This window comes from Lissotriton vulgaris, chromosome 1_1 (genome assembly GCF_964263255.1).
Source record: "Lissotriton vulgaris chromosome 1_1, aLisVul1.2, whole genome shotgun sequence".
In the NCBI taxonomy this organism is placed as follows: domain Eukaryota; kingdom Metazoa; phylum Chordata; class Amphibia; order Caudata; family Salamandridae; genus Lissotriton; species Lissotriton vulgaris.
This window is the reverse complement of record NC_141685.1, coordinates 432,794,968-432,819,329: the sequence shown is the minus strand read 5'-3', so window position 1 is coordinate 432,819,329 and position 24,362 is coordinate 432,794,968. Positions and strand designations below refer to the sequence as shown.

The following is a 24,362-nucleotide window of genomic DNA, read 5'->3' as shown; positions in this document are numbered from 1 at the left end:
CAACATTTATGTGGATGTTCCCTTCTACCTCCCACCCTGGAAAAGGATTTAATCCACCCCCTGATGGGAGTAAATCCGTGCAATTTGCTTGAATGTGGAGGGGTGGGAACATGGTTAGAGGCTTTGTACAAAAGTATATTCCTGCTCTGAAACACCCACTCCCACCGACAAGAGATGGTTTACTCACATGGAAACCTTTTTATGGTAAAATACATTTACATATGCAAACTAACTTTCCTGAATTGGAAAAATGGTTAAACTCTCGCAATCCATGTTATTAGCAAGTGTAAGTCAGATTTATACACACAAATAGTTTTATGATTGAAGCACAACATTGTTCTTTCTGCAAAGAGTTTGACTACAAGATTGTTTTTTGTCTTGTTAGTCTACTAAAGAATGGTGTCAAGATGTACAGACACTTTTTGTCTCGTTTCTGCTACTGTTTTAACACAAACCCGATGCAAAGTGTTGTAGTGGGGTTTACAATCCAACGCAAATCACGGTTTGTGCTGGATTGTAACCCAAAGTAATGTAAAGTCGTGCAACATGCTAGCTTGTGTTACTTTGCGCCAAGTGGACGTTCCATTGATGGTGCATGGACATTCCCTTGCAAGCACCCATGATTTTTGACGCAAATCCTTATCTACAAAGAACTGTAAACAGGGATTGGTACAAAAATCCTGTGCCTCTTCCAAGCAGGAGAAATGGGGAGAAATATTTCATTGCTTCCCAGTTTTCCCACTTTGCATGTGTGATGCATTGTAGAGCACACATACAAAGTGGAAAACATCTTAAAGCATAGTATTAGAACACATAATCTATGCTTCTCACAATACAGATACCCTTGCACAATGTTGCAAGGGTGCCTGCATTGGCGCATGGCAGCATATATTGCGCTGTGCAGGGAGAGTTCAGAGAGGCGCCACATCTTAGTAGAAATGGTGCTGTTCTGCTCTCTCCTGTTCACGCAGGCTATTAGTGCTTAATTTGTAAACAGTAAGTGCCAGGGCCCTTCTCAGGAGGCCACTGCTGCTTGCACCACTCAATGACCCCTGCCAGCACTGCCAATGGCCGTATCGACAATTCAATTTATAACATTTATAGAGTGCACAGCTTCCTTCTAGGAGGAGTTACGGTGCTGGCAGAAAGCTCAAAGTAAGGGAAGGAACTATCAGCCCAGACACCCATTAGACAGGTGTCGAAGAGTAGTGTTTTGAGATGAAGTCTAAAAAATGATTCAGAGGGAATGCTATGCAAACGTAGTGCATTGTATGTCCCAGTTTGGAAGCCTGGTAGGTGAAGGATTGCTCACCTCTTCTAGCTTTGTGAATGTGGGGAACTTGGAGAAATTTCAGATTGTTAGATCTCAGAGCTCTGGAATGGAGGTAGGGCTTGAGTCTTCTCTTCAAGTAAAGAGGACCTTTAAGAGTGAAGGTTCTGAAGACAAAAGTGAGTGCCTCAAACTGCATCCTCTTGATGACAGGGAGCCAGCGGAGATGCTGAAGTTGATGAGACACCGGCAAGCGCAGGGAGATCTTTAAGATAGAGCATGTGGCAGAGTTCTGGATTTTTTGATGCCGTTGGATTAAAAACGCCGGTAGACCCAAATATAAACTGTAAGCCTGATCCAGTTTGACTATAACCAGGACGTGGACTACTGTTTTTTTAGAGTCAACAGGAATGATCCTTCTGAAAGATTTGAGGGTAGCAAAACAAATAGAGGGTAGGGACTGAATTTGGGGCTCAAATGTGAGATTTGATTCAAATATTACCCCTAGGTTTCTGGCCATCAGTTCTCTGGCGGAGGGAGCAGCACCCAGTTCAGGTGGCCCCCGTAGACTAGCCTCTGGGAAGAACGGGGTTCCAAAAAAGAGAATCTCATTTTTTCTGAGTTCAGGTTGAGGTAGATTCCCTCCATCCATTCCATGAGTGCCTTCGGGAAGAGCTTAAAGGAGCTCAGGACTGCTGGTGCGTTTTCAAGGAAGGCCAAGGGGTGTCATCCGCATAGAAGACCACCCGCACACCCCAGGACTCCACCAATTTTACCAGTGGATCATGGTATATATTATAGAGGGTTGGGCTGAGCGCCAAACTCAGAGGAATGCTGCAAACCAGAGGTTTGGAAGAAGAGGTGAATGGTGGAAGGACTTCTAGCCTGAGAGCGATCTGACAGGAAAGATTTAAGCCAAAGCAAAGCCTGGTCTCTGATACCAATTCTCACGATTCTATCAAGTAGGATGGCATGGGAAACCGAAGACAGATCCAAGAGCATTACCATCACTGGAGAGCTCCAACACATGTAATAACCATCACACTCCTACGAGTGTGACAATTCAGACTAGTCCAGGCCACCGAAAGCTATGAAAATGGCTTCAGCAGCAGGTATTAGTCATTTTTATTGTATAGTGAATTAGAAAACAACTGTTGTTGTTCTCATTTCATAATTACAGACAGTGTCACGAGGTGGCAAACTGTTATAAGAGACAGTGTTGATAATTAAGTGCTGGTGCTGACGACTAGAAACCACCATCTCAAATTAAGCACAGCCTGCTCAGCGTGACTGCTGTACAAATCTGGGACTGTGCAATGTGTAGGTAGCGACACCTCTTAGTAACTAAAATATGTATGTAATTATTCACTGTAGAGAATGCACAGCGTTTCTTGATAGAGGTAATATAATTTCAACATCAACTGAAAACGTACAGCCTTTATTTTTCTGCGCTCTATCTTGCTCTCCCTACACGATCTCTTTGCTGCTTGATTAAATGACATTTGGCAATGCGCCTTGGAAGGCAGCTCTTGTTCTCCTGTGTCTTAGCGCTAAAGGTTCCCAAGCTCATGCTTGAGTACAGTGTCGTAACGATAGCCCCCGCAGTGCGTGGGGCCCCAAGCTCCAGCCCCTCTGGACGGGTAGCGGGCACCTGGCCTGAAAACTCCTGACTGGTCCGGAGTGTGGGGGCCTCCTCCAGGTACTTTGCAGGGGGTCCCCTCAAGTTTCATTACACTACTGCTTGAGTAGCTCTTTCGGTCTTGGTTTTTGCTTTTTAACCCCTTCACTGCGGCGCTATTCCGCCGCAGTGCTAAGGGGGTGGGGGGCCGCGCGGTGGTCCCGTGCTAGTGACGGAACCGCTCCGTCACGGCACGCGGGTGAGCTGTGCTTGTGATGGAACGGTTCCATCACGGCCCGCCCGCGCTTCAGAACGTTAGCGCAGACACGGAATTCGCACCGCGCAGGCGCGGCGAGAGGGCCGTGACGGAACCGTTCCGTCACCAGCACAGCCCACCCGAGGCTCATGACGGAACGGTTCCATCACGAGCATGGGAGGGGTTAAAGGACTGCAAGTTCCAGGGAGCAAAGGAAAAGGAAAAAAGCTTGGCTGGAATAGCTCCTCAAGCATGGACTTTGGAAATTTGCGAGTACTGGTTCCTGAGGATTTCATCACTTTCACTTCACTTCACTCCCCTCCGCCACAAGAAAACTGCCATTCTCATTTTTAATAGCAAATACCCTACAAAGTACAGCAGGCACCTCCTTTTTTAAAATAAAGATGCTAGATTCACTTTTTCTTTCTTCATTTACATTTTATTTGCGAAAGTGCAACATTTATAACATATTTTTATCATTCACAAAACTAGATTGCATCTAATAAGTTGGATTTACAGTTAACCATTTTCTTGCTCTTTAACAAGAGAGCATACCTGATAGTTAAAAACAGATCTACACTGTGTTTGTTTTTAGTAAAGCAGAAGTACTGTGGCTTAGTGTATTGAACAGCAGCAGTTTGTATTTATGAAAATATAAAGCTTGCCAGTTGGTCCCTAAGTATAATAATTATTGACATACAAATTGTGACAGTAGTGCACTCCCTGAAAATACCAACTTCCATCTCCTCTCAAACACAAACTTGCAAAAACAGGATGAGAGGGCCGGGTATCAATGTATTCGTTCCATTTCTAAGCTGAAGTTATAACCTGAGTCAAAACAGCTCTATTTAACTGTCATCTGAATACATGAAGTGAAATGATCAAGGCACTGGATGTTACAATTAATAAAATTAATTATAAGAAAGAACACTGTCCCGTTTTTCGGCCCTAGGATATGAAATGCTATAGTGAAGTAAAAGTGAACTTAAACCATAGTTTTGGGAGACCCATTTTTATATCACTTAAACCAGTGGATCTTAACTTTTTGACTTCTGTGAAATCACTACTGGGACCTGGGATGCCCACTGAATCATTATTGGAATCATGGGACTCCTATGAGTCCTTACTGGAAGCCAGGGACCCTGGCATAAACAATTCTGTTAATTTGGACTGCAAAAAATACACAAAAATACAAAAACAATCATTCATCAAAACAAATACACAATTGATGAAATACTTTATTTAATCCACAAACAAATATAAAAAAAATCAACATTTCTATTTTGATGGAAAGGTTGGAGCTTTTCTAAATTCAACTGAGGACGCTCACCATCCATACTGTATCTTGTTTGATGCAATGCACTGCTCCAATTAATCAATCTAAGGATACTAACGAAATTTTTAGCTCCCTTTTGCTTCTGTGGTATATAAATATGTGAGAGCATGTCATGTCATGGAAATAAACATCAATTTTGGGCCATGATCTGTAAAAAAGGAGGAGCAATGTAATCATCTTAATGGAAATGGTGGTGCTATTCCTTTGTCAAAAGAATAACAAGTCCACTGTGTTCGAGTCCTGGATTGACAACTAGTGATGCAATATAACCATTTCTTTGCTATGTAGCTTTACAATACACCATAGCTTTTACCACAGCACTTGCTTCTTGTTATTGCTGCAGATGTGAAAAATGTGTTGGAGACTCATGGTAGCTGCAGACAGTTGCCAATCATAGGTACATCGATTATACACCTCGCATGATGGCTTTATACTCTCTCTGGTGTTCCACGAGCTTCAGGAAGACTTCATACTTCTTGTCATAAAACCTGCACGAATGAAAAACATATTGAAAACAGAAAACAAGTACAATGTTGGAATTCATGAGATTTTGCATCAAGTTAGCCTGAGAATAGTACACAGTCAATGGAAGCCAGAGAAGCCATTGAAGAAAATGCATTAGTCCATTGTTTTGCTTTCAGAACGAGGGATACAATGGGGGTTTATATGAAATATACAGAGTGAGAGCCTGCCCAAATTACTTACTGCTAATTTCCATTACTCTACGTTTTGGCATCCTGGTTCCACCAGTGAGGCGAGCCTTCACCTCGAGGCTCTACCGGAACAAAGAGGTGAAGGGTGAAATACTTGAATTAATCTTAGCCACTGGTAACTACTCTGGGGTGCAATCCAGTGCATTTTTCTTGCCCACTACACCACTCCAGACTGAGACCTGGCATATGCGAATCAGCCTTGAACCTGCCCCATTGGGATTAGTCTAGCTCCAATTGTCATCCAGATCCCCTCTAGATGGGAACACATGCTACCCCAGACCGGTTTCGAGCTAGTTAGTACTCATCAGGGAAGAATAGTTAGATTTTTATGGAGCAGTGAGCACAGGACCTACATCTGGGCATTCCAGTCACACTTAGCGTGTTGCACTGAGGAAACAAAAAGATGACTGATCGAATGCTTTAATTAATCTCTGCCAATCGTAATTACTCGGGCAGCATCCTTGTCCATAATGTTTTTGCCCATTATGCAATTCTAGCCTATGCGGTTAGAAAATCAGCTTTGATTCGGCTCTAATAGTCACAATGCAGCCTGAACTGCAAGGCCCTGAGTGACTGCCATTGACAGATATTATTAATCCAAGCCTTCCTTCAAAAACATTGTTGCTCAGTTCACCTGGAGACCAGCCATTCAATTTCCCCTCCCCCTCTTCCACTCTGGCTATAATTTCCTGTCTGTCTCAGACCACTCCTGGCAACACCAAGTAAACAGGGAGGCATACACTGAGGGAGGTTGGGATTCCAGGCCTGGGATGAGGAAACTGAGACTTGTGTAATGAAGATTGCCTTTAAATAATGAGGTTACCACATTGCCAGTCTGCCTCGTCACAGTCCCACCAAAGCAGTTGGACCCCCACAAACTCATAAAGAAACCAACATGGAAGGCAGAAGAAATGTGGCAGTGTGGGGCTTTTTTGAAAAACTTACCCAGAAGGGAGCACAGCAAACCTATTTTTCGGAGTTGCCCAAGACAGTAAGGTAAATATAGCTCTATGGGAGAAGTTTAAAAAAAAAGAGAAGTTTTAAAGTGGGCAAGTGAACTCCCTATCTCCAGGTGAAAACTCACCTCATAGGTTAAGGCTGGTACACATCACTTATTTTATGATGGTGTCTGTCTGTGCTTACCCCAACTTCTATTTGCAAACACCGCCACTTATCTACTCCAGTCTACTACATGGTGGTGCTGTCTGTATATTTTAGAGCAGAGCTCATGAACAGTAATATACTTGAAAAAAATGTATGCATGGGACCTGGTCATATTTACCAAGTTAGGTGATCTGGTATAGTCAAAACATCACACTTGTATTGCGCGATAGTTGGTATTTGGAAGTGCTGGCAGGGACAGCAGGAAGATCCAACCAAGGTGTCCTCCTGAGAAAATACTTCGGGTCTCTGCACGTATATTTTTACAAATTACGCATTGCTGGTACAAGCAAGGGCAGGAAATAGGCCCAGGCACCCACATAAAAGTGGCCCCTATTAGTGAATCAGATAGCTAAAAATATGGACCACCTATGCAAATCGGAGCAGTTTGATGTTGAGAAGACAAGCTCTATAGACGCTTGGCAAGGTATGGGAGACTGCATGCGTTTGTGCCTGCTGCAATGTCTGCGGTAATATCGGGAAAATCAATATTAAAAACCAGCCCACTTGGCCATAAAAGAGACCAACAAACAGCCAAAAAAGGGTCCACACACTGACCTAACAGACCAGCTTTCTGCACACTGAGAGATTGGCCAATAGGCAGTCGGGGCCTGAAATAAACTCACTAGGTGGTAATAACTGATTTTTACATGTACCACTAAACTCTACCTTTAACATTACAGTAACTCGGTATTTCAGAAACACAACTCAGATATATACCAATTGGGAGAATCAAAAGCTTTCCAGGTACCGCATTATAAGTGAGGACACCTGGGTTATTTTTGTAGCTTTCATTGTACATAGCTCTTCTAACTTTCATGATGAGAACACACTTAATAAAAGTCTATGTATGAAATAAATTATGAAAAAATATGGTGAGCAATGTGAAGAACAAGAAAGAAAGAGAAGGAGAGTGCTAAAATGACAGACATGGGAAAAATTAAAAAATAAACAGTAGGGTGGAGAAGACAAAATAAGTGAAAGAAGAGAGATAGAACAAGGACAAAAAAAAGAAAAGAAGATGAAGAGAAAAGGGAAAGGTAGAAAAATGGTAAAGGAAAATGAAGAATGGGACGGATTGGGCATAAAGGTGAAAGCAGGGAGAAAGGAGGAGAGAGAGATTAAGAAGAACAGTTAAAGTAAAAAGTAAGAAAGTGGCAGAAAGTACACAAAGGTGGGAAGAATCAAACAGAGGCAGAAGAAACAGAGAGATGGAAGAGAAGAACGAGGCTAAGTGAGGGGGAGCATTTATTTATTTTTATTTATTTATTTATGCGATTTTATATAGCGCGAACTTTACCCGAAGGTGTCTGAGCGCTTTACATAGGACCCAGTTTCAACCATAAGGACTGAAGGTTACAATCGGAAAAACACATTTGCAAATTTTTGACTTACATAAGAACCAGTAAAAAACATACGGACTTAGGATTACATGCGTTATAAAAAAGGTACAAACAGAAAAAATTGCAAATGTACAAGAGATAAAGTCACACAAGGAGGAGATACAAATGGATAAACTCTAGGCATATACTAGTGATATCTCTATCTACTAGGGAGGGGATACACATGGATATACTCTAAGAGTCACATAGGAATGGTAGAGAGCACAGCGGACTCCTGCATAAACTAGTGATTAGAGTTATCTCTATATACATAGGGAAGGGGTAAGACTGGATATACTCTAAAAGTCACATGGAAGAGAGCAAAGCGGACTACTGCATGTTCTAGTGATTAGAGTTATCTCTATATACATAGGGAAGGGATACACATGGATATACTCTAAAAGTCACATAGGAGACTAGTCATTATAGTTATCTCTATATACATAGGAAGGGATAAGACCGGATATACTCTAATGGACACATAGGAATGGTAGAGAGTACAAAGGTCTACTGCATACACTAGTGATTAGAGTTATCTCTATATACATAGGGAGGGGATATGACTGGATATACTCTAAGAGTCACATAGGAATGGTAGAGTGTTCAAAGGTCTACTGCTTACACTAGTGATTAGAGTTATCTCTATATACATAGGGAGGGGATATGACTGGATATACTCTAAGAGTCACATAGGAATGGTATATGGTGCAAGGTCTAAAGCAAATACCATTGATTAGAGTTATTACAATAAGTCAAAGAGCAGAGTTCCATAAGTGTGGATGCAGTCACAGCACAAAGGGAGGGTGGGAGGGATGCAAGGGTATGGAGAGAAGGGGAAGCAGAAACGGGAGGGAACATTTGAGGATCATCCACGGGGAAAAGGGTTAAAGGAGGAGGGAATGGGAGGAGGGCTAGAGTCCAGAGAAACTGTCCGAAAACAGCAGTAAAGTGTCGGTCAGGACAAAACAAAAGTCCAGGAGTGAAGGTGGGAGATGAAGCAGGAGGCCAGCCGCAGGCGCATCACCATCTTGGAGAGCTTGCAGTCAGCCGTCTCGGTGGGGGTGAGAGTGCGCCAGGTGGTGAAGGCCATGATGACGCTGTTGGTACGGTCACGCGTTGGCCGTGAGGCGCTGCACGGCTGCCGGTGGGTTGTGTGTGGATTCAACCGCAAGCAGTGTGGACTCCGGGAGCAGCGGCACATTCAGAACACTGGTGCCATGTGGGGAGGGGCTGGGGGGGAGGGGTGAGTGGTCCGGAGATCCGGCCCGTGTTGCAGGGCCACAAGGCATTCCGGCACTGGCAGTGGCCCCAAACTGGCAGCAGGTCGGGAGGCAGGCCAAGAATCCAAGAGAGGGCCGCAGGATTAGCAGGAGGACGGGGAGAAGTTGGGGCGAGCCAGTGGAAGCGGCGATCACCATCCGAAGGTCGCCGCCGGCCGCCATCTTAGAGTCAGGCAGGCGCTGGGAGAATTCCCTCGGTGGGGGTCTCCACCAAAGTGAAGCTAGTGGAAATTATGCCAGCTGCTGCGGCGAGAGTCTCGACAAGCCGGGGTAGCGCAGGACGCAATCCTACCTCCCAGCGGCGGCCCTGATGAAGAGTGGAAGTGAAAGGAAGAAACAAGGGTTAAGCATTGATATGAAAAGAAAAATCGATGGCCAAGACAGAGATGTGCCCAGCACATAGTAGTAAAATAAGTGGATGAAGATGATTAAGTAATGACAGTATAAAAAGGAGAAAAGTGGTGAAGCAGAGGGAAGAAGAAAAGGGGCACCAGAAAAAGGACTAGGAGGATCAATGGATGACAAAGCATAACTATAGAAGTGAAAGACACAGATAGTGGAAAGGAAAAACTGCAGAAAGGCGCAGAATTTAAAAAGTAGTAGTTTGGGTATTAGGAAGGAAGGAGACAACATTAAAAAGAAAAGAGTGAAAAGGATTAGAGGAGACAAGGTGAGATAAGTAAGAGGGGAAGAAGGAAAGAAGAGTGGAGAAAGAAAAGAGAAAGTGTGGGTGTGGGGTAACAATACAAGCGACTAGAGGAGAGTTAAGGAAGAGAAGGAGCGTGGCAAGATAGAGAAAGTACAGGAAAGTGAGAATTCGGAAACTGCCAACTCATGCTGTGCAATCACCGTAGATCTGGGCAAAGAATGTCAGCAGTGGCTTTGGAGAAACGGGCAATAACAAAATTGCATTAAATGCGTTATTTGTCACACATTGTCACACAAATAAGTTTGACAATGAAACCGCCAGCGGTAAAGTTGTTTAAATAGTTTTATAATGTTTCTAAACATCTATGGACAGAATACCTGACTCAGCTCCCCTAGCCCCACTTTAAATTGGTGTGCAATTCCTGTCCAGTTTTGAGCAATATTACTGGATCCATTGACTTTATAATACAGAATTTGGAGAAGAAATCAGAGGAGAATGAATCACAAATTATGTTATTACCAGGGTCTAGGGTTCTGGTATTTCAAAGCCCCTCATTCACATGCGACAAGGGGTGCAGTATATCTTCGTTCTCCGCCCTGTTGGCTATGTGAACACTGGGTTCTCAAAGTGATCTCCTTTTTCACCTGGAGGTAGACCGTCTGGTTTTAGGACAGTTGTGATAAAAAGTGCGAAAGTGTTCTTGCGTAGTGTAAGTTAAAAAAATCTCCTATCCTCAGTTCATGGAAGGTCGAACATGTTTTGGTCCTTGGTAGCACTCCCGGATCTGTGGGCCTTCTTCAGGACCAGATCGTAGTTGGCTATTATCAAAAATAGCCAAGGGTAGGTAAATAGGTAACTGGCCAATCTTCATCGAGCTCATTCGCTCATCTTCGTTTTAGAGTAGTAGTTGTTTATTTAGTCTATAACTCTTTTGGAGGAGAACAATTTGGCTCCTACAGGATTGCAAAGGAATCTTTGTCAAATGCTTCATATATTTCAGGACAATTGGCATTTAGTGCTATATAACATTAAAGGGACGATGGGCTTAATTAGCTGTTCATAGCCCAGAAAAAATATTTACACTCAGTAAAGCTGAATAAGGCATCCTCTGGCAACTCCAACACCATGGCCAATTGGCCTAGGTTTTAGGTAATCTCTGTAAGGCAGGGACGGCTTCAGCGCCCAGTGCGACAATGTTTGTTGGCGCCCCCCACTGACCACTTCCACCACACATTACCTCATCACCACCCTTTAACAGTGCCCAAGTCACCATAGCAACTCTCTGTAGGGTGTAGGGTGTCAGAGCACTTTGCATCACACACACATTACACAGAGGCAATCAATCATATGTTTGTAAATCAGTGCATAGGAAATGTTATATAAGATTGAGGACTACAAGGTATATGAGTCACATGTTACCAATACTGGTAGGCAGTAAAGTTTAATAGTGCTTGGTCTAGAGAAGCACGAACTCAGAATTTAAAAAGAAACACCATAGTTGAGGGTTCTGTTCAATAATGAGAATCGATTTCTACCCAAATTAATACTTTTTGCAACATTTATCTATGCTCAAATGTATACTTTGCAGTGCGCATGCAGTTAGTTCTTTGATGAATGTTAATAGCTCAGTATTAGGATTTTAACTTATAAATTGCAAGTAACAGAAGGATGTCTCTTTTAAAAGCAGTAACCCACTGACCTATTTACATTCTAAGCACTCTGTAATCTGAACTGTACCTTTTCTGTGCAACAGGCGCATTAACCTTCTACGTTACTTTATAGTGAGTCAAAACCCCAACTAAAGAAAACTCCGATCTCTCTTCAACAAAAACATTAATCACAGGAGTTATCCTGACATTTTTATTTTTGCCTGGAAATTGCTGGAGGATACGAACATGGCAGCAGGTGCTTTAAAATAATTAATAAACTTGCAAACATGACGACCCCCGGAAGTCAGCACCCAGTGCAGTGGCACCGGTCGCACCGCCCTAGAGCCGGCCCTGCTTCAAGGTGATTGGCAATTCCCTGTAATGAAGGAGATTGGGCAGAGTTTAGAATGAGAGGGAACTACTGGGATTAGCGTTCTTGTAGCTTTATTTTAATTAATATCAACAAGTTCCTATACTTTCCAAAAAGAAGCATTCCCGAACGTGGTGTCAGGACAGACGATCATGTTATTGTTTGCTAGAGGCATTACGAAAGGAGGAGTGGAGTGCACATGGCTCTTATCCTGGAGCCCAAGACCATGGAGGCTCTCATAGAGCCGGGCATACGTATTCAAGCCCCTTTGCTCCAGCAGAGTGGACATGTTTCAGCATTTTTTTCCCCCCAAAGTTTTATATAGCGCAAACTTGACCCAAAGGTATTAGGTATCAGAGCGTTTTACATGAGCACCAATTGTGTTACATGAGGACACATTTATTTTTGTTAGACACAGGGGATTTGCCCAGAATCAAAGGATGTTGCACGTCCTTGCCAAGACTCGAACTCAGTTCCCCAGATTTGAGGTCAAGCGCCATAGCGTTCTGATGTACACATCGGCTATTGAAAGGCCATCCCTGACATCTTCCTCACTACTCTGAATCACCAGTGATTGCCTTCCAATCAGAAATCAGTGTAAGCTGTCGAAGGCACCATGTCATATTTGACAGTTTAAACCAGGTCTGAATTTATCTCCAGCAGCATTTGTATTCTGAAACTTGTAGTTTTGTGTTTCATTTTTATAGCTATTGATCAGCAAATCTTTTACTCTAATGGCATTTTCTATCTACCCTGTCCATGCTGACCCACAGTTGTTGCTATCACTTTCTCTGGCCCCAACAGTTCTGGGTTCCACATCAGTCCAGTGATTAATCTGTAAAAAATTAAGTGCCCGGCACCAAGGTATTTCACATGGGTCCACTGCAGCTGGCCTTACCCACATGGCACTTTAAACTGTAAGTAAACACCATCGCTGCTAGTGATATTTTCCTCCTGTGCTGGAATTTTCAAAAGTCCATTGATCATGACGAGCTGGGCTCGTCATCAGCCTGGTAGGAGGCTACTTCATGACGAGCCCAGCTCGTCATGAGCCTGGAAGGGGTTAAGTCCTAGTTCTATCAGGTTTTGAAGATATTCTAAGTACTAAAATAACAAGATACTTAGCTCCAGTAGAGACTCTATCTATCTGAACATTCCTTCCCTTAGAATACTCCTCAGGCACCAGGCTGGGTCCGGAAATGTTTGAACAGTACATCTGCCCACTGGCAGGTGGAACTGTTCGGCTCCGCATCACCATCGTCTACGTAGGAAGTTGTGTGCAGTGCATATATAGGTGCCACCCCAATGCTCTGACATCAGTTTCTTTTTGTGACATTTCCACATCAGAAGCACAGAGCCACAACAGAAGGCTGATGAACCAATGTGCAGACACTAGGGACCTACAAGGGTTTCCCTACATTGAGAAATATGTTTGCTGAGCAGGGAGGATGGGAGGGTTGGTAAGAAATGTTATGTTATGTTAAGTTAAACTTTTTTTTATAGCGCTCGAATCACCTGGGGGCATCTTGGCGCTTTACTCTAAATCACCCCAATGAGTAAGTAGCAAAGGAGAAACAAGGACGGACCTAAAACAAGAATGCCTTTAAATGTTTTCTAAAAGTGAGATAGGAGGAAGTTTCTCGCAAGTATAATGGGAGACTGTTCCAATATTTGGGGGCAATGTAAGAAAATGCTAAACCCCCCGATCTGTGGTGTCTAATACGAGGTACCTGAAGCAACTGCTGCGTACCGGACCTCAGACGGCGAGTTGGGATGTATTTTTTCAATTTGTTTTGAAGATACAGTGGCCCCTGACCCTGAAGCGCACAGAAAGTGAGACAACAGATTTTGAAAAAGGCTCTCTGTTTTATCGGAAGCTAGAGCAACTTTCTCAGCAGTGGTTGCGAGGAAGTGCCGGCTGGCATATTCAGGACCAGCCTGGCTGCCGTGTTCTGAATTACCTGTAGTTTCTTCAAAGATGTAGCTCCCACTTCGGCTAGCAGTGCATTCCCATAGTCCATGCGGCTCATAACTAGGGCCTGGGCCTAATCTGTGATTAGATAGATTCTCTACCAAATAAGGTGTTACCAAAGGTAAATAACTTGCTCATCTTTCAGCTCCAGATTCTTTACTCTAGAATAGATACCCAAGCAATACCTCCCCAGAGGGGGACTGCAAACAGATTTAGACCAGAAAATCCTGAAGGACTGAACGTGCAAAGTGCAAATCACGCAGAACTGGCTTTCAAGGTAGTAGTGTTTGCTAAACATGTGCAGAGATGCCCATGTTTACCCCATACAGATGTGCAGGACGGGAACTATACAAGCTAACACAGTGTTCTAAGCCTTGGCTCTGTGGAATGAGTATATACGCCCTCAGGGGCTTGGATTCTTGGCCAGATTAGCAGATTTTATTGCAGAGCACTATCCAAATTGAGATGGTACATTTCTGTACTGTCTTTTATTTCTTCTTCCCGATGAACTCAATGAAGAGTTGATTGTTCACTCGGAACTCCTTGGTATGTTCAATGTAGGGCAATAACACTCTTTTTGGGTCCAGGCGGTGGAGCCTCTTCTCCTCTTTGGAAGGGTGATGGTCTGGCCTACATGAAAAGATGTCACTACTTTCAGCAGGAAATATGCACGTGATCTCAAAACCTGTTTGTCTGGGGAAAATGTTGTATAAGGAGGGTGCACTAAGAGTGCCTGCAGTTCACTAACCCTACTGGCTGATGTAATGGGCACTAGAAAAGCCATTTTAATATCCAAAAGCTGTTTTGATAGTCAAAAGGACAATTAGTTGAAAATTGTCAAGCAGCAACACAACCCACCTCGAACTTCACCATCTTCTAGACAATACTCAATCAGGATTCAGAAGGAACCAAAAAACAAACAGAACTCATCACTGCCAGTGACGATATTCAAATTATCCTGGACTGATGAGAAACAGCGACCCTCAACCTACGCGACCTCTCCACGGCCTTCGACACTGTCTTCCAAAATACCCTCATCAGAAGAAGATTGGCATACAAACATCCACTCTCAAATGTATCTGTTACTTCCTCACAGAAAGAACCGAAAAGGTCAGGCTGCCACCCTTCACATCAGAATTCAAGAATCTGATATGAAGTGGCCCACAGGGATCGTCCTTCAGCCCCACTCTTTTTGCATGACACCGCTTGCGAAAATCATCTGATCACTAGACATCACCATCATCTCCTACGTTAATCACACCCAATGTATCCTCTTCCTGACAGAGAGGACAACCACCACCATAACCAACTTCACCAACTGCATGACGATGGTAGAAGACTGGACGTGAACCAACTGCCTGAAGCTCAGCTCCAGTAAGACAGAAGTACTGGTCTTCGGCAACAAGACCTCCTGGCCGTCGAAGCTAGGACCAACACCCACTGACCAAGCAAGAAATATAGGGAGCATCCTACAGTTCAAACTCAACATCGGCTCAAGTTAAGGCACTGTGCACCTCCTGCTTCTACATCCAATGCATGCTACGAAAGATTTTCAAATGGTTGCCTCAGAACACCAGATATATTAGGGTGTTTTTTGCATTTGATAAAACCACACCTGAACTTTATATAAAATAGCTTAAATTAATATCACTATTTTACTTAAAAACTCTGTAATTATACAGGTTTAGCAGAGCCAGCGGTGCATAGATAGATCGCAGCCGATTTAATTTGGGTCACCGAGGCTAAGCATGTCCCCACCCCCAGAAATGTAGTGTCTCTTACGCCCCTGGTCCATCATGCTTTTGAAATGGTGCCATTGTTCCAGGTGGCAGCCCCTTCCATTGGGGGCAAAGGGTGCAAGGGGGTGGCCGAGAAGGGTGCAAGGCAGAGGGCGAGTAGGGTGCAAGGCAGAGGGCGAGAAGGGTGCAAGGCAGAGGGCGAGAAGGGTGCAAGGCAGAGGGGAGAAGGATGCAAGGCGGAGGGGAGAAGGGTACAAGGTAGAGAATGGTGCAAGTCGGAGGGGGAGAAGGGTGCAACGGGGAGGGGAGAAGGGTACAAGGGGGAGGGGAAGAAGGGTACAAGGCAGAGAGGAGAAGGGTTCAAGGCAAAGGGGAGAAGGGTGCAAGGCAGAGGGGAGAAGGGTGCAAGGTAGAAAAGGGTGCAAGACGGAGGTGGAGAAGGGTCCAAGGGGGAGAGGGAGAAGGGTGCAAGGGGGAGGGGAGAAGGGTGCAAGGGGGAGGGCAAGTAGGGTGTAAGACAGAGGGTGAGAAGGGTGCAAGGCAGAGGGGAGAAGGATGCAAGGTAGAGAAGGGTGCAAGTCGGAGAGGGAGAAGGGTGCAACGGCGAGGGTGAGAAGGGTGCAAGGCAGAGAGGAGAAGGGCACAAGGCAGAGGGGAGAAGGGTGCAAGGCAGAGGGGAGAAGGGTGCAAGGCAGAGGGGAGAAGGGTGCAAGGCAGAGGGGAGAAGGGTGTAAAGCAGAGGGAAGAATGGTGCAAGGTAGAAAAGGGTGCAAGGCGGAGGTGGAGAAGGGTACGCGGGGAAGGGGGAGAAGGGTGCAAGGGGGAGGGGGAGAAGGGTGCAAGGGGGAGGGTGAGAAGGGTGCAAGGCAGAGGGGAGAAGGGTGCAAGGGGAGGGCAAGAAGGGTGCAAGGGGGAGGACGAGAAGGGTGCAAGGTAGAGGGGAGAAGGGTGCAAGGTAGAGAAGGGTGCAAGTCGGAGGGAGATTAGGGTGCAAGGGGGAGGGGGAGAAGGGTGCAAGGCAGAGAGGAGAAGGGTTCAAGGCAGAGAGGAGAAGGGTGCAAGGCAGAGGGGAGAAGGGTGCAAGGCAGAGGGGAGAAGGGTGAAAGGCAGATGGGAGAAGGGCGCAAAGCACAGGGGAGAATGGTGCAAGGCGGAGGGAGAATGGTGTAAGGTAGAAAAGGGTGCAAGGCGGAGGTGAAGTAGGGTACAAGGGGGAGCGGTAGGGGTAGAAGGGTGCAAGGGGGAGGGGAGAAGGGTGCAAGGAGGAGGGCAAGAAGGGTGCAAGTCAGAGGGGAGAAGGGGGCAAAGGGGAGGGGGAGAAGGGTGCAAGGCACAGAAGGGTGCAAGGCAAAGGGGGATATGGGTTCAAGGTGGAGAAGGGTGCAAGGCGGAGGGGTAGAAGGGTGCAAGGCGTAGGGGAGAATGGTGCAAGGCAGAGGGGGAGAAGGGTGCAAGGCAGAGGGAGAGAAGGGTGCAAGGCAGAGGGAGAGAAGGGTGCAAGGCAGAGAGGAGAACGGTGCAAGGCAGAGGGAAGAAGGGTGCAGGGCAGACGGGTGAAGGGTGCAAGGCAGAGGGGAGAAGGGTGCAAGGCAGAAGGGAGAAGGGTGCAAGGCAGAGAGGAGAATGGTGCAAGGCAGAGAGGAGAATGGTGCAAGGTATAAAAGGGTGCAAGGCAGAGGAGGAGTAGGTTACAAGTGGGAGGGGGAGAAGGGTGCAAGGGGGAGGGGGAGAAGAGTGCAAGGGGGAGGGCCAGAAGGTAGCAAGGCAGAGGGGAGAAGGGTGCAAGGGGATGGTGATGAAGTTAAAAATTTGCCCCCTGGAAACATTTCTGCAGACGCCCATGCATGAGCATCAGTCTTCAGAATAGGCTGCCCCTTCGGGAGGACGGAGGATCTACTGTCACAGCAACAGGTTCCTGCACACAAACCTGCGTAACCTCCGCCTTCTTGCATGGAGATTGAGTGGCGAAAGTTGACAGTTTCTGACCTCCCTACAGAAGTCCGTAATGCCACTCTGAAAACTAGGTAGTATGCATCCTCTCCCCGAGATAAAATACAACTAAATGTATTTTGAAAAATAGGTAGCTCTCCTAACTGGATTTATGGTCAGAAGAAACCTAACTTGCCTGACTGCACACTGATAATCCACATCTATTATGTAAATGTGCTCTGAGGTAGTTACAAAGATTGGATACTGAACAAAACTCACTAAATGTGTCTCGAAGCAGAGACGAGGTAGAGAGCTTTAGCTGGAGGTGGGAGCCTTGAAATAGATAAATCTTCTCTTTTCTATGGTCTTTTCTCACAGACTGGGGCAATTTGCAAAGGCAGCACCTCATGTTGCTCACAAATGGCATGGGGCAGTCAGGAAAGGAGGAGCATTGTTTCATGACACTATAGTGTAAGTTGGGAAAAATGAGGTTGTTTGGACCCATCTGCTTGTTCTCTCAAAGGTTGCTGAAGAGTAGTGGGGCTAGCCCTGGGAATGTGTAGATAGAAAGTGTATGTGCCTTGCTGAGTTTGCTGAAGTGCAGTGGGAGGCCAAGGGAAGGTGTAGGGTAGAAACGGTCTGGTTTTATTCTGGTTCCTGCCGAAACGGGGGCATGCCCTTTGCAGTCAAATGTCTGACCCTGCCTCCACATCATACTCAGGATCAGAGTTCCTAGAGTTTTCATATGCACAACATTGCATTGCTGTCTCTTTGGGGAGGACCTTCGTGACAGTAGCCTCATTGTGTGACCCACAAGGTAGTCATAAGTACTGGAGGCAGGGTCAGACTGGGACAGAAAACAGACCGGGGCACCAAAATAAGTGTCCCCAATAGTGAATCAGGTAGCTAAAAAAGTGTCCAACATTTGCAAATCGGAGCAGGACTACATATGTAAAGAAAAACATTCATAGGTGTTTTGCAAGGGATGGCCAGGGCCCCTGCAAATATGTGACAGGGAAGAACCAAATTAAGTAGCAGAGTTCAGTAAATTATGTGTCAAGAAAAAGCAAATTATGCAGAGCAATGTGGCATAGTATTATTGCATTATTTAGTCAATCTTACACTTTTTAACACTGCATGAGTATTGGTTGCACCTCATTAGTACTTGTTAAATATATAAATACAGCAATATGCAACAGAAAAGTGACCAGTTAACTTTTGCAGAGGGCCTTCCACAGCGCTTCAAAAGTGCTGCTGCATTTTTATTTTTGAACCATTTGAGCTACAAGCTTTTTTTCCACTAAAATCTGCAGATTATGCAGCAGATGATGGATTACGTGGCAAATGCATAATTATTCAAAAATCACATAATTCCAGTGTCCCTGGGTACGGCAGACCGCATACCTGTGCGCTTGCTACAAGCAATGTTTTTGTAATATCAGGGAAATCAACAAGGAAGAACAGGTCATCAGAACAATAAACTGGCCCACAAACAGCAGATTGCCCTATCGGCCAGTCCAACCCTGCCAACATACCACAGCAGAAAGACCTTAAATGAGAGTGATTTCTTAACTATTAAGCTGCAGGGTATAAACACTTTCAGTTTAATTGTTTGGTCTGAAAGTGTTTTTTTTTTCCAAAAAGGAGTATATGATCAAACATTTTTTCTGTCTTATATATTCGAAATGCATTCTAGGGAGCCTCTAGCTGCACTAGGGTAATTAAAAGGCTAGACTGTAGTAGCCTTAAGGTACAGAAAACACTTTGCTCAGGGCATCTGTTGGCAATGTACTTCCATTAAATTAAGTGGCAATTCTGCAATATACAGGAAAGCAAGAGGTTTGCTTTCCCGTGTATGACTGTATTTGTGGTGGGGGGGCATAAGAAAGATGCATCACCTGGTGAAGAAGAGCTCCTTCTATAGCCTCCAGCATTTGCCTTTGCCATGGGGATTGTGAACGCTCCAGTTCAGAGGCAGAGGCCTCCCTCCTGGGCCCTTAACCCAGGATTGGAGGAGACTCCCTACATGCTGTGCCTGCTCAGCCGATAATTGTATTTCTATATAGAATGACAATGGCCGGCCAGGAGTTTATGCTAAGTGGGAAGCCTGGTCCATCCCTGAAAAACAACATCCTACATCTGGCCTCAGGAATCTAGCCACCTTCTAAGTCCGACCCTGACAGAACGCAAGTTAGCAGGTCAAAAGCAGGGCCGGTATAGGTGGCGTTTTAACGCTCCCAATGGCCCTGAAAACAGTGGAAGTGTGCAGTATTTTTTGGGCCCCCGTGTCCCCTCCACTACAAAATCTGAGGGGATAAATCCCCCACATCCCCCACACTTCCTACGCCCATGCCTGTGTGACAGAGTCACACAGGCACGAATGCAGAGCGAAATCTGCAGTGTAACTGAATGGCACTTTCTCCACTTGGTGTTTACAGAATTGCATGAGCCCCTATGCTTACCTAACGAGGTGAGTAAACCAGGCTAAAAACACTATAAGCTAAAGCATGATTTTCAAAGTGCTCCACGTTTTCAAGGCGCTAGAATTGGGCCACTCAGCAACCTTATATAAAGGAGACCCACTGTCCGATGAGTACCACTGAAAGCGTGCACTGCACGGCAAGCTTTCCCAATGCTTCCACACACACTTTTCTACAACAGGTCACAGCAGGTTTGGATTGGGATCAACAGTAGGCCTGGGCTAATGGGCCCGTCCAACACCTCCGCCTGGGTAGTAAAAGGGAGATAAGAACAGAGGCCCTACTGCCTCTGGAAAAGCTGCTCTGGCGCCTACGCAGACCTGATCGGGGCTGGAGAAAGGCAGGATGCAGGCAACAATCGACAAATCGCTCTCCCTTTGTCCTGGAAACGCAGGCTGTGGTGGCAGCGAGAACGAGGTGTGAAATCATTCCTGAAGCTTTCCAGCACTACAAAAGCGAGTCAATGGCCAAGTGCAGGGCCATTGGCACATCAAAGCACTAGTGATTTGATGTGCCAATGGCCCTGCAACTAAAAAAATAGAGAGGGGAAAATATTTTGTCCCCTCATCCCACCCCACCCTTGTCCCTAGTGCCCCCCCACTAGAAAACCTGGGGGGATATGTCCCCCGCGTACCCCACACTTCCTACGCCCATGTGATGGACTAGGGCCGGCCCTGACTTGGCCCACACCGGACGCAAAGTGCTTCACCTTGACCCCCCCCCCCCCCCCCTGCGGACGCCCATGTGCTCATGCTCTCTGTGCCTGATCCGGACCCACAAGAATGACTTGGATCTGGTCGGTCCTGATCTTCTTGGGAACTTTGGCAGAAGCGGATTGCCGGGCATGCGTAAGGGAGGCCTGATTAGAACTCAAGACAAAAAACTGTCTCATAGAGAAAGTGGCCTTAGAATCTCCAGCGAGCAGATGTGCTGACATTGTGTGTTCTCTGCAGTGGTGACTAGATCCAAACAAGGTTCTCTCCAATTGCTGTAGAGACCTAGTACTAGCTCATGACAAAGGTGCCATTTGTGGTCTGCTAGGCTTTGAGGGCTGGATTTTTCCACTCTGGCATTCAGAGAACCTGCCAGATGCTGGACCACCAGGAATATTTCCTGACTTTCCTGTCATGGCCAGATACACAGGGCCTTTTGACACAGGGTCCACAACCCCACCCTGCTCTGTTTGTTGCCATACCTCATGGCAGTGGTATAGTCTGTGAACACCTGAACCAGCCTTCCCTTGTTAAAATTTAAAAAAAGTATTTTAATGACAGGTGAATCACTCTCAAATCTAACAGGTTGATATGGAGCTAAGATGCTGCCTATTGGGACAAAAAAGTCCTCTTTGTGGTAACGGAAGTGCATGCCTGCCCTGAGTGCCTGGATCAAAATGCTGATTTTGGTTGTTATAGGCAAACATGGATCATGTGTGTGCGCAATGACATAGGCCTATTTCACAGATTGTAGTCTTGTTCATTCGGCAGGGGTGCCCAAACGCTACCCTCATAGTGGTGGAAGGTTATTACCTTTGCCAGGAGTTAAGCAGCACAAGCACGGTGGTGGCAGCATACAAGGAAGTGATCAATAGGAGTGAACAGCTCATTTTTAGGTCTCGTTGAAGCAATGCGTAAGCATTGTTCGCGCAAGATATATAGTAAGTGACTTTCAAAACTCTGAACACTGCGGATTCCATGCAGTTCACATGAAATGCGCGTGCACAGAAATCCGCCCCCCCTACCCCTCCCACCAAGCAAGAGAATGAATTCGTAATATTTCGTAATAATTCGTAATATTTGGCTGATACAGTGATTCATTCAGGTTATTATCACGCATATCTGCCTATGTAGTCCTTTCCTCCCCTCTAGTGGGTTTCACTGGTATTACCACTAACATTCGGAACTTTAACAGGCGAAGAAGGAAGAGAAGATTTTTAAGGCCATCAACAGACATTTCTTTTCCAATCCCTGTGCCATCGGGGCTACAACTTTTGTGGTAGTTACAACATGCCTTACAATTTTGCTCGGTTAAATTTTGGAAAGAAAAACCCGCCTAATTCTACCTGGAAAAATACCTGTTAAATACCGGAACATGTGGAGTTTAATGCGCAAAGCACTAAAATAAGCAAGTTGTTCCCATTTAAAGGATACAACTTTTAATGCACAAAAATTCTTATACCTTTTACATTTCTATCCCCATGAATAATAATCTCCTTCCCAGCAGTAATGAGGGCCTACATAATTGAACCAGTCAGAATTTAGGATAAGTGCCGTAATCACCAATTTTATTAAAATCTTCACCACTGGTTACATTTTTAGCAGGTCAAACTTGCATACAAGGAAGTGATCAATAGGAGTGAACAGCTCATTTTTAGGTCTCGTTGAAGCAATGCGTAAGCATTGTTCGCGCAAGATATATAGTAAGTGACTTTCAAAACTCTGAACACTGCGGATTCCATGCAGTTCACATGAAATGCGCGTGCACAGAAACCCGCCCCCCCTACCCCTCCCACCAAGCAAGACAAGCCAAGAACATCAAAGCGACCGTCCGCTTTGAGTCCATTTGCCACCAGCCACTTCACACGCTCCGCAGGTCATAAACAGGACCATCTGCTTGTGAATGCTGGCATGCTTACCCAGCCCCCTCACAGCGCTTGTGGCGCATGCATTCTTTTGTGTCAAATTTGCTGATCAGCTTCAACCAGTGCCGACATCGTACCCCAGTTCTACGCTTCTCTCACACTCTCTCTCACACTCTCTCTCTCACTCTCTCTCTCTCACACACACACTCACTCTCTCTCTCTCTCACTCTCTCTCTCTCAAAAAACATACACACTCTCTCTCACACACACACTCTCTCTCTCTCACACACACACTCTCTTTCTCACAAACACTCACTCTCTCTCACACACTCTCTCACATTCTCTCTCTCACACTCTCTCTCATGCTCTCTCTCACACTCTCTCTCACACACACTCTCTCACTCACACACACACTCTCTCACTCACACACACTATCTCACTCACACACACTCTCTCTCACACACACTCACACTCTCTCACTCTCTCTCACACACTCTCTCACACACTCTCACACACACTCTCTCACACACACTCTCTCACACACACTCTCTCACACACTCTCTCTCACACACTCTCTCTCACAAACTCTCTCTCACACAGACCCTCTAACACACACTCTTTCACACAAACTCTCTCACACACTCTCTCACACACTCTCTCACGCACTTTCTCACGCACTCTCTCACACTCTCTCTCACACACACACTCTCTCTCACACACATTCTTTCTCACACACACTCTCTCTCACACACACACACTCTCTCTCACACACACACTCACTCTCTCACACACACTCTCTCACACACTCTCTCTCTCCCACACACACACACTCTTTCTCTCTCACACACACACACACACTCTCTCTCTCACACACACACTCTCTCTCACACACACACTCTCTCTCACACACAGTACAGCCTTCTACCACCAACACTCTACCACTCTATCTGCCACCACCCTATCCACCACCCTATCCAGCACTCTATGCACCACCACTCTAGTGCACACACTCTAGCGCACACACTTTAGCTCCACCACTCAACCGCCACCACTCTAGCGCCACCACTCTAGCGCCACCACTCGATCCGCCACCACTCGATCCGCCACCACTCGATCCAACTCCACCCTCCAACTCCAACACCACCCATCAAACCCACCCTCCAAACCCACCCTCCTAATCCACCCTCCAACTCCATCCTCCAAAACGAGTCTCCAACTCCACACTCCAACTCAACCCTCCAAATCCACCATCCAAAACCACAATCCAAGTACCCTCCAAATCCACCCTCTCCGACTACACCCTCTATCTCCACCCTCCAACTCAACACTCCCAATCCACCATCCAACTCCACCCTCCAAAAACAAAATCCACCCTCGAACTCCACCCTCGAACTCCACCCTCGAACTCCACCCTCCAAATCCACTCTCCAACTTCACCCTCCAACTTCACCCTCCAACTCCACCCTCCAACTCCACCCTCCAACTTCACCCTCCAACTCCACCCTCCAACTCCACCCTCCAAATCCATTTCCTCCAAATCCACCCTCCAAATCCAAATCCAACTCCACCCTCCAAATTCAAATCCACCCTCCAACTCCAGCCTCTAACCCCACCCTCCAAATTCACCCTCAAAATCCACCCTCTAACTCCACGCTCGAAATCAACCCTCCAAATCCAACTCCACCCTCCAACTTCAGCTCCACCCTCCAACTCCACCCTCCAACTCCAACTCCACCCTCCAACTCTAAATCCAAATTCACCCTCCAGCTTCACCCTGCAACTCCAAATCCAGCTTCCAACTTCACCTTCCAAATCCACCCTCCAACTCCACCCTCCAACTCCAAATCCAAATTCACCCTCCAACTTCACCCTCCAACTCCAAATACACCTTCCACCTTCACCCTCCAAATCCACCCTCCAGCTCCAACCTCCAAATCAAAAGCCAACTCCACCCTCCAAATAAATAGCCAACTCCACTCT

General features: G+C 45.9%; 1 protein-coding gene across 1 annotated transcript in view; it reads right to left on the bottom strand.

The window, feature by feature from the left end:
• Positions 1-4,364: 4,364 nt before the first annotated feature.
• Positions 4,365-24,362, bottom strand: part of FGGY (FGGY carbohydrate kinase domain containing) — a 1,923,203-nt gene continuing 1,903,205 nt past the window's right edge. The window contains exon 16 of the mRNA XM_086953024.1: positions 4,365-4,968. Within this exon, the coding sequence (XP_086809150.1) occupies positions 4,887-4,968 (82 nt within the window). The 3' untranslated portion in view covers positions 4,365-4,886. The remainder of the gene's footprint in view (positions 4,969-24,362) is intronic.